Source organism: Crocuta crocuta, unplaced genomic scaffold (genome assembly GCF_008692635.1).
Source record: "Crocuta crocuta isolate KB4526 unplaced genomic scaffold, BGI_CrCroc_1.0 scaffold8, whole genome shotgun sequence".
Lineage (NCBI taxonomy): Eukaryota > Metazoa > Chordata > Mammalia > Carnivora > Hyaenidae > Crocuta > Crocuta crocuta.
The window spans coordinates 920270-930622 of record NW_027532162.1 but is presented as its reverse complement, the minus strand read 5'-3'; the positions used below and the strand labels follow the sequence as shown (position 1 = coordinate 930622).

Here is a 10353-nt window from a genome sequence, read left to right as displayed (position 1 = left end):
TGTTTTTTTTTTTTTTTTCTTTTATGAGTCAACCTGATTGAGGTGTAGTTTTGTGCAGCCAGAGGAGCCCGTTTTAAGTGTCACCTTAAAGTGAGATGCTAATAGACTACAGCCCCCAAGTTAATCTTTGTCCGGGTGTGACAGTAAGTGTGTCGTGCCCTCTGTGAGTGCAGAGTTCCCTGAGACGACGAGGCCCAGGTGTGAGAAGTGTGGCCCCTGCAGGCACGCAGCTGTGTGCAGCAGGTGTTTCCGGCGCTACGCAGCCCAGATGCACTAGAAACAAACTGGGAGTTGAGGTGGGCATCAGGGCTGGGCCTGCCTCTAATTTCATATCACAGATCGTGGCTTTCCGCCGGTGGCTTCAGTGTTTTCCTGGCTTATTTTATCAACCTAAGAACCTGTTTTACATTTATAATGAGAAAATGCCACCTAGATTTCATTTTGTATTGGCGTTTGCGTTAGAGTTTTTTTTTAAGTTTTTGAAAACGAGTTGTAGTGCTCTTTAAAAAATTTAAAAACTGCCACCTTAATAAAAAGCACCACGTTGCTCTGTGGGGCAAGTGCTCGCCCAGCAGGGAGGGTGGCAGGCGTGGGCCCGGCTGTCCGGTGCCGTGACCAGAGCCACTTACAGGAGGCTGGTCTCCTCGTCCTCCGCACTCAGGGTAACGTGTGATACAGAGGGCAGTGTGGGCAGAGGTTCGGCACACCTGGTCACGGTTGCTCCCTGCAGACACTGAGGGTCTGGCTCAGCACAGGACTCAATTCTATACTATTAAAATACAAGAAAAAAGTAAGGTTACTGGACACATTGTGACAATTTATATGAAATTTTTGGACCAAATTCTTAGTGAAGTCCCATTCTGTTCTGCTAGGTATGTACCAAAAAGATTGTGATTAAAGTGCTTGAAAAGTGTAACTTCCTCAAACTTATTTTTGTATAAAGTATACAGGTCTGAAAAGCATTGTCAGGATGGTGTCTGAGTTCTTTTATGGTCCTGCTAAAAATGCAGATGCTTTGTGCAGAGGAATCCTTCCTGATACGTTGATTCCCTGTACCCTCTGTCCACATGGCTGCGTGTTCACTGAGGGCTGCGTTCCCTCAGACACATGGGGGTCCCTGGGCTGCCCTGTGACTAAGGAACTGTCTGCAGCCGTCCCATGAGGGCCCCAGGAGACCGTGGCCGAGGTCCCGGGGTCCCCAAATCCGTCTTCTCCAATCTGTCCCGTTTCGGGCTGCCACTGCCCTCCAGGCTCCTTCAGGAGGAGCCCACCCCACCCCACGTGGTGGTGCTCGTGAGAGCTTTCAGCACCCCCGGGCTCCCCGAGATCACTGAGGAACGGGGCAGTCATGCTTTTAATTAGAAGGAGGTTTTTTATTTTTAAAAGTTATGTTAGGAACCCAACTGGAATGTAACAAAAAACAGCAAGTCACCTGAAATCTGTAGTTAATAACTACTGGTGTAGGTTTCTCAGCCCATACACTCCACGTTTCTGTTCAGAAACCCGCTTTTCTGATGTAAATACTCTTTCAGGGCAGTGATAAGTAGTAGACTGGTTCTGGAAGAGTTAGGGTGCAGGAGACCTCCCGACCCTCAGGCTCCCTGAATAGAAGCCCACTGGGGTGGGGGGTGGGAGGGGAGGGCAGCCTGCTCCAGTGCCCTGCCCCGGGGGTGGCGTGGGGGGGTGCTTACCGTGACGCCCTGCCCCGGTGGCTGGTGCGGTGTCTGGTGCGGGAGCTGCAAACCACACCGCTGGGCTGTAGCTGTGGCGATGGATTTGGGGATGAACAGCAGCTGTACGGTTTGTGGAATTAACATTTTAATGTCCTTTTTCTGAAAGAGCAAGAACTTATGTTTTCTTGTCCTCCCAGCAGTCGCGGGGAGTTGGTAACAAATTTTATTTTTCCATTTTAAAGATGAGAAAAATGAAGCTCGGGCTGGTTAAATGACTTGCTCAGCGTCCCATGGTGAGTCAGAGCGGGCAGGGGCCCAGGTCCCCGCTGTCTGGGGCTTCGGTACGAGACTGTTGGGGTTCCAGTCTGCTGAGACCCAGGATGCGTTGCTGCCTGTGGAATCCCATTTTCTGTAGTTAATTTTATTTTGGATTACCGACTGCGCGTGTAAAATGTGCTCAAGACTTAAAGTCCGTGGTTTCTTGAAGAGTTTCTGAAATGTCTAAACAGTGCTTTTAAGAGAAAGTCCTCCCTGATTTCAGAGAGAACTTAATAGTTTAGGGACGCAGAGGGTTTCTGATGAAGTTAAAGATAATGAACGTGCTCTTCCCGTGTGTAGCCTTTTTTCCGGTGACTGTTGATGTTTTTCATTGTGGGATCTCCTTTACGTACAGTTGCTGGAAAACCTCGTTACAGTAAGTATCACGGAGATTTCTAGCACAGTGCTAATCCGTGCTCTGAAACTGGAATTTTATTTTGATGGCAGGAGTAACTAGCCCGATAATGTAACCGATAACGTGCGGCCCGGTGTCCCTGTCCCGGGCTGATCGAGGCAGCAGAAGGTAATCCCAAATATTGAAGCGATTCAACGCACTGCTAAGATTCGTGACCTAGAAATACTGTGAGGCGCGCTGCGCTCGCGGGGGCTGGCTCTCTGCTCGCAGGGTTTCACTGGGCTCTCTCTCCGTTTCTGTCTGACAGGCCTAGCTGCCCTCTGTGACGCTCACACTGTCTCCTGCATGACGGGCGGCTCCTCCGGCTTTCCTCCCTCTCCAGTGCTGACTGCTGTGTGTAGCAACCCCTAGGACTCTTGTCAGAGCCCCACCTCTCTGTGACTGGCCGTTCCTCTCGGTGCTGCTGTCCTTTTGGGGGGTTCCTTATCTCTGTATACATGTAGCTTTGCCAGATATGTACTTAGTAATATAAACTGTGTTAATAAAACCATTTACCGTGTGATACGTGAGTTTAAAAATTAAGAGCGATTAGCTGTCACTTTGATAAAAGGTAGTTAGAAGTACCTGCAGGTGTTGGTGCAGTGGCATGACCGTGACCGTGGACACTAGCTAGGCTGTAAGAGTAGGGCATGTGCTGCTCCTGTCGCACTCCGAGACCTGGCAAGGCCCCCCGGGCCCCGGGCTCTCCCCTTAGGATCTCGCTCAAGTAGCATTTGCTGTGTAGTCTCTGTGAAATTTTGGCAAATTTGCTCTTCTCCACTAATCCTCAAGCGGTCAGTGATTTGTGTATTTGTGTCTTTCTAACTTCTAATAAACTCACTCCAACTGACCCGTGTCTTCGTGTCTGTCTGCTTAGTGGGACTTGTCACTCTTTCTGTGGAATGCGGCGCTGTGTGGCTTCCTGAAGGAGCGGGGCGGCTGCCGTTAATCTTACTAAGTCATTCGTTCTGAGAATAAAAGTTGCTACAGCACATTCTTTACTCTCTGTTCTTGATTCTCATACCTGGATAACTGCCGAGTCTTTTCACTTATTAATGTCTGAGTCGTGATGGAAGCTGGGAGTCTTCTACTTCCCACAGGGTGTTTGAGGGCTTTTAGGTACTGTATGGAATGAACGTTTTATTTCATTTTCCGGCCTCACTTCTAATAAAACTTCTAAAAAATTTATTGAATGGGGTGCCTGGCTGGCTCAATCAGAAGACTATGTGACTCTTAATCTTGGGGTCGTGGATTTGAGCCCCACCTTGGGGGGGAGGGACTTAAAAATGAATAAATGATAATTTTTAAAAAGTAGTAAAATTTACTGAAGAAGTATGTCTAAGTATCGTATTCACATGAAATTGTTAAACAGAAGTTGTCTCTGTCAGCTCAGCGTTTGGGGTCCAGTACTGTTACGTGGCCCAGATGCTTCCTTTCTTATTAAACGTGGAATTTGATTTTGGTGATCTTCCAAGAAGCAGCCTTCATTTTCCTTAGACTTCTGTGTGTTCCCTTTTGTTTCGAAACAGCAATATAATTTTGGGGGATGTTATATTTGTTCAAATGAACTTCTTCATGTTCAAAGGTTTTCATGATCACCAGATTATCTTTAATGAGATTTAAAGTGGAGAGAGTTCTATTTCCAGTGTGTTTACATGCATGGCAAATCGGTGGTTTCTGTAGCAATCGCTTTGCCAGCAAGTCGCAGACAAGTAGGTCAGCCGTGATGTGAATTCTTGTTTTCATTCAGCTCTGCTTCTTGGGAGGTCGGCCGAGATCCATCTGCGGTTTCACATTTGTTCACGTTTCTTTCAGGACGGCACTGGATCTTTAAAGCGCAGTGGCTCCTTTAGCAAACTCCGGGCTTCCATTAGACGCAGCAGTGAGAAGCTGGTTAGGAAGCTGAAGGGAGGAAGTTCTCGAGAGAGTGAGCCGAGGAACCCTGGGTAACTATCTGCAGCCCCGCTGGCCGCCCCGCCGCGCCCTCCTCCCCCAGGACAGGCTGACGGATGACCGTGGGCTTCCGTCCAGAGGCCAAGAGGGCGGATGCCTTGAGAAGAGATCCATGCAAAGCTCTGGTTCTGTGGCATGTGTAGCAGAAGCCTTAGCGGTGGAAAGCGGGAACTTCACACTAAAACACTGAGTGTATTCACTTGTTTGCTCCAGACAGGCATTACTTATTTCTTAGAATTAGCACTAGTTCATGTCCTTTTTTTTTTTTTTTAATGTTTTTTATTTATTTCTGAGAGAGACAGCATGAGCAGAGGAGGGTCAGAGAGGGAGGAAGACACAGAATCTGAAACAGGCTCCAGGCTCTGAGCTGTCAGCACACAGCCTGACGCGGGGCTCGAACCCACGCACCGTGAGATCATGACCTGAGCCGAAGTCGGACGCCCGACCGACTGAGTCCCCCAGGCGCCCCGATGTCCTTTAAAATTAGTTTTTAAAATCCTTTTAAAATCAAATGGTAGCTGTGATTGTATTTAACGCACACCCGCTTCTGGGTTACTTCTGGTGCCCACAGCTTCCTGTGGGGATACACCCTCCCTGAGGCACTGTTCTGTCCACTCCTCAGTGAGGCTCAGCTCCTCCGTGGGGCCACCCAGTGAGACTGTCATACACGCGATGCTGCCATCCACTGCTGGGGCCTGGGGTCCCCTCCCGTAACGTGCTGGAGACACCGAGGGGAGGTGCTTTTCCCACTGCCTCCCTTGCTGGTCCCAGAGGTGTCCCGTCTCGTTTTTCTGGCCCCTGGGCCTAGGGAGCAGAGACCCAACTCTGCTGGTGGCGGTGCACGTTGCTCAGTGGCTCGCGAGGCGGGAGGCGCAGTTTGATTGCCCCCCTGCTTCTCGGAAGCGTTCACGAGCCCGTTTCCGCAGAGGGAGTTTTACGGGCTCTGCACGTTTGTTCTGAAACTTCCTGGAAGGCACAGCGTTGGAAGCTTCTGGCATCGTGTGGGGCTTAGCAGCAGATTGCCATCCTGGCCTGTCGTCAGCGCCTGAGGACCTGCCTCAGGGAAGCAGGTTTTAAATGGCCTTTGGGATAAAGTGCTTGTTTTAAAATATTTACAGAACTAAAGGATAGGTCACTGTTTGCCTCACTGGGCCGTTGTGAGGTCCCGCACAGACTTGTGCAGTGGCTCAGTTGCGTTCCCCGGGGCGGGTCTGAGAGTGGAAGAGATACTGTGTCACCACAGAGAGATTTGTGTCACATGCCACTGGGCGGCTCCTCCAGGGCGGGCGTCCCGGTTCCCTGAGGGTCTGGGTGTTTTGAGGCGTTTTAAATGCAGAGTCCAGTTCTGGCACCGAGTCCTGTGACACGGCCCTTCCTGCCCATGTGACGGAGCCCACAGTTGTTCTCTGGGTCTCATCTGTGTCTTCTGTGTCTGGAGCATGATGCAGAGGCCCGAACGCTCCGTGGTGTGGCGCGTGCTGCGGTGCTGGTGCGCTGTCCCCACGCTACACTTCACACGTGGCGCTCGCCCTCTGTGTTACTCGAGATGGTACCTTACTGAACTTGATGAAAAATTCATGACCTCAGAAATGTTATCCATAAAGTGCAGAAAACTGAACACACTTTCTAGGTAAGAGTAACCACATGTATTAACTGGACCAGTGGTTCTGAGGGTCTGCATCTGGGGGGGTTGTGAACACAGACTGCCCAGGCCCCACCCCTCCGTTTATGATACAGGGGATCTGCCTCTTCCCCCCCCCGCCCCCCCATGCTAGTCCCTTTCTAGCAAGTTCCCAGCAAGTGCCAGTGCTGCTGGTCTGGGACCACAGTTTTGTTTTTTTGTTTGTTTTGTTTTAATTTTTTTAAATGTTTATTTTTGAGAGAGTGTGCAAGTGGGGGAAGGGCAGAGAGAGAGGGAGATACAGAATCCAAAACAGGCTCTAGGCCCTGAGCTGTCAGCACAGAGCCTAATGTGGGCCTCAAACTCAGAAACTATGAGGTCATGACCTGAGCAGAGATTGGACGCTTATCTGACTGAGCCCCCCAGGCGCCCCTGGGACCGTGTATTGAGACTCACTGAACTGGGCGTTCTTCCTGCATCGTGCAGCCCGGCTTAGGCGCCGGGTATGGTCGCAGCTCCGAGGTGGGGGGGGTGTGGGGGGTGTGGACCTGCTGGGAGGGGTCCACTTGTCATTTTCATCTTGTAAGGAAACGGAAGCTGAGGAAGAAGCTTGAATGGCTTTCTTAGAAAAAGCCAATTAGCTTTTTAAATAACAGAATAAGTAAATGTGCCAGAATATAACTTGTGATTTGCTTTGATTAAAAAAAAGTTTTTTAATGTTTATTCATTTTTGAAAGATGGAGAGAGACAGAGCATGGGTGGGGGGAAGGGCAGAGAGACAGCGTGAGCAGGGGAGGGGCAGAGAGAGGGGGAGACACAGAATCTGAAGCAGGATCCTGGCTCTGAGCTGTCAGCACAGAGCCCGACGCGGGGCTCGAACCCACGAGCCATGAGATCATGACCTGAGCCGAAGTCAGATGTTCAATCAACTGAGCCACCCAGGCGCCCCATTTGCTTTGATTTTATCCTTTTCTTGTAGAAAAACTTCAGAATTCTAGCAACACTTACTTGGGCTTCATTGGGGTGTTTTTGTTTTTTGTTTTTATCCTGGTTGGGGCGTTTTGGGAGTGAGTTTTACTTAAGGATAAGTAAATTAAGGTCTTTGGTTTTAGTGTAGTTTATTCAGCAAGAGCTCAGGAAGCACGTGCTGTTTGCCGGGCGCTGCACTCGTGGCTGCTGGTGGGCACTCGGGTCATGACCTGGGCCTTGGTCAGCAGTCCTGGTGCATTTTTTTATTTGAACTCATAGGGTAGCTAGTGTGCAGTCTGTCATAGGTAGTTCACATTCATAATTCCAGTTCCTGTTGCAAACATTTAAAAATAACCCTTAATATTGGTTATTTTAACTTTAAAAGCTAAGGGTACTTTCTGTTTCGGGGCATCCCTGGTAGCGATAAGCAATTATGGTAACTTCATGACCGACTGTCCATAATTTAAGTTTAGGTTTTAGGTTATTTGCTGGATATTTCATCAAGTATTTTTAAGGTATCAAGTAGGAGAAAAAAGTAAATATATATTGAAATCACTATATTTCCTTAAATGTAAAGCCATGTAATCTCTTTTAAATTTTGATTAAAAAAATTTATTTTGGTGTTTATTTTTGAAAGAGACAAAGCACGAGCATGGGAGGGCCAGAGAGGGAGACACAGAATCTGAAGCAGCTCCAGGCTCTGAGCTGTCAGCACCGTGCCTGACGTGGGGCTCGAACCCGTGAACCGTGAGATCATGACCTGAGCCGAAGTCGGCGCTTAACCGACTGAGCCACCCAGGCGCCCCTAAATTTTGGTTTCTAAGCAGAGAAATACTAGGTTCTGAGTTTATTTTACTAGCAAAAATTTGGTTGTTTTTCCTTTTAGTATAAAAAAAATATATAAAATACACGAATGTATGTGTGTATCTGATCTTAACAGTGAGCTTCGAGTGTCTGTCTTTTACGTGGTCATTCCAGGTGAGTGTTGGGATTTGGAGGAATCCCCAGGCTCCCTTCTTAAATCGGACCTGACAGGAGGGCCCGTGCTGACTCTGAGGGTGGCCTCGGCAGAGCCTCTCGGCTCCTACATGAGCTACATTTCACAGCGTGACAATATGACACTTGGAATTCACACACACTCCCTAAAGACAGATACTTTGCTGAGAAAGATGCAGAGAAACTGTGCTTTTTCCCTGCTGTGCTCTAAGTACAGAGAGAGCTGGGGGTCCACGCTAGGAATTGGGCAGACGTCCCGGTCCGAGCGAGATCAGGGCCCGCTCTCCATCAGGGTTTGTGCCAGGGACCCCCATGGGGACAGGGGCCTTCGAGAGGCGTCTGCCGTGTGTCCTGCACCTGGCTAACTGATGTGCCGATGGTTTGTCCTTTTGCATGTCTACTGCCCCGGTGCAGCATGAAGCGTGCCAGTTCTCTGAATGTCCTTAACGTGGGTGGCAAGGCAGCCGAAGACCATTTCCAAGTAAGGAGCCCTGCCCCACGTGATGCCCTTGACTACCCAGAACAGCTTCGCCGGGCGGCTGCTGTTGGAGCAGCCATGGGGACGTGGGGACATTTCAGGATTTCTGAGTCTTAGATAGAGAGGCATCGTAATGATATTTCCGTATTCTGCATTAATTTGATGACGTGAATTATGGGAATGTTCACGTTGTGAATGTTCTCAGTATATTAATTACTAGTCTTTAAAAGTAGTTGATTAATCTAAGTAAAATCTTAATATTCTGATAAAGTAATATCAAAACTTGGTCACTTAATTTTTCTTATTAATTTGTATGATTTTAGCCTGGGGTAAGTTGCTAAGTAATTCGTTGTCTAGTTACACTGTTGTTCAGCGTTTTAAAACTTTTCAGAACTTTACTAATACAAGTAACTGATGGAATGTCACTTTTACACGCAATCTGTAGCGCTTTTTTTCTTTCAGCTGTGCAAGGCTTGCCCGAGCCCGTCACCTTCACATTTAAAACTGTTGGCACCTTGTCTATCAGAAACGGCCTTTTGTTTCTTTTAAGTGTGTGGTGCGGCCATGAGGGCGTGGGCCCATGTGCCAGGGAGACCCAGCAGCTGGGCTTCGGGGGAAGAGAACATTCTCGGCCACACCCGCTGGTCCTCACACCCCTTAGCAGCTCCCAGATGCCCCAGCCCAGCTGCTGGCCTCCCGCACGCTCACCCTGCGCCCGTGGGGGGTGGCTGTTTCCAGGGCGGAGATGCGGTGGCGTCTGGGCATTTTTTTGAGGGCGCCTCGTAATGAGAATAAAAGAGGTGTCGTCTCTAAAGGTCTGGGGTCAGCCGGGTCCCGTCACCCATGTCTCTCGGTGTTGGCACCTGTGTACGTGAGCGTCTGGGCTCTTGGGGGTGACTTCAGCGTTGTTAGGGCTCCGAGACCGCTCGACGCTGGCGTCCTTTGAAGTGCTGGTTAAGTACAATTTTCCCATTTGCTTTTTCACGCAGGAACGAAACGGTCGTCTGGCAGACTCGTGAGCTCTGAGCGCCAGCCGCGCTGACCTGGCCCCGAGGGTCGAGGCAGAGCTCGATAAGAAGCCCCCAGAGCTTTGCAGGCCCCTCCCCACTCTGCCCAGGACCCTCCTCCCCGGTGACTTCTTTTTCTAGATAGTGACCTCTCCCACCTCATGGGGGGTTTGCTCCGAATTCTGGTGAGCTGTCTGTAGGCCTTGTGACCGAGCGCGGCCGGGTGTGGCGGCCCAGGGTGGCACGCGTGGCGCCAGCAGCCTCCGCACATTTGGGATCGGCCGCTGCTCCCGGACACTTGCACTTTCTGCTGCCGTGCCTGGGTCTGTTTTAAATTTTAGTCTTGTATGAAGGCTGCTAATTAAAACCCTGGAACCTTTAAACTGCATCCTTCTAGACTGAGCGTTTGATGACCTGGGCTGTGGTGCCTGGAGTTCAGACAGTGGGTGCTCAGAGCCAGGTGGCACAGGTGACCTGCTGGTGGGGGCGGGTCTCCGCTGAGACCGCGTGGCACATGCGCTCGTTCTGCTGGACGCGTGTGGGTCCCCGGGGCCTGTGTCCCCTCTCCTGGGCCCTGTACGCTAAGCATGTAGGGATGCAGGGTGGCAGGAAGGTTCCCCAGTCAGCCCTAAGGCGTTATCCCTCGAGGGCATCTGCCAGACTAACTGGCAGGTGAAAAGTACTGACCCGGTGTTTGTAATTCCGGACGACAGAGCTGTGGGAAGGGGCGTGTCGGGCCGGTGAGCTGGACGGCGACTCGTCACCTACCTCTGAGGGGGCCTGAAGCCCTTGGGGCGCCTGTGAAATGCAGCTTTGCACTTTATTTTAATGTCATCTTACAGCTGGTGTCACACAAGGGCATGTGTTTGCCCCCAGCCCCCTTCTCAGAAACTGCACTGTGCTGGGGTCTGTGCTCACCAGGGACCCTCCTGGGGGGGGGGGGG

General features: G+C 50.3%; 1 protein-coding gene across 14 annotated transcripts in view; it reads left to right on the top strand.

Annotated features, from left to right (window-relative positions):
* KLC1 (kinesin light chain 1) overlaps positions 1-10353 on the top strand; it is a 38555-nt gene that overhangs the window by 23872 nt on the left and 4330 nt on the right. For 3 of the 14 annotated variants that reach the window (XM_077776490.1, XM_077776492.1, XM_077776488.1), the window contains exons 14-15: positions 4201-4331; positions 8339-8405. The exons of 1 other annotated variant lie outside the window; for it this stretch is intronic. In XM_077776490.1, coding sequence (XP_077632616.1) covers positions 4201-4331; positions 8339-8405 — 198 coding nt within the window. Of the gene's footprint in view, positions 1-1915; positions 1967-2653; positions 3236-4200; positions 4332-8338; positions 8406-9391; positions 9793-10353 lie in introns of those variants that run through there. 10 more of the 14 variants (XM_077776494.1, XM_077776495.1, XM_077776491.1 and 7 more) reach the window with 5 other exon arrangements.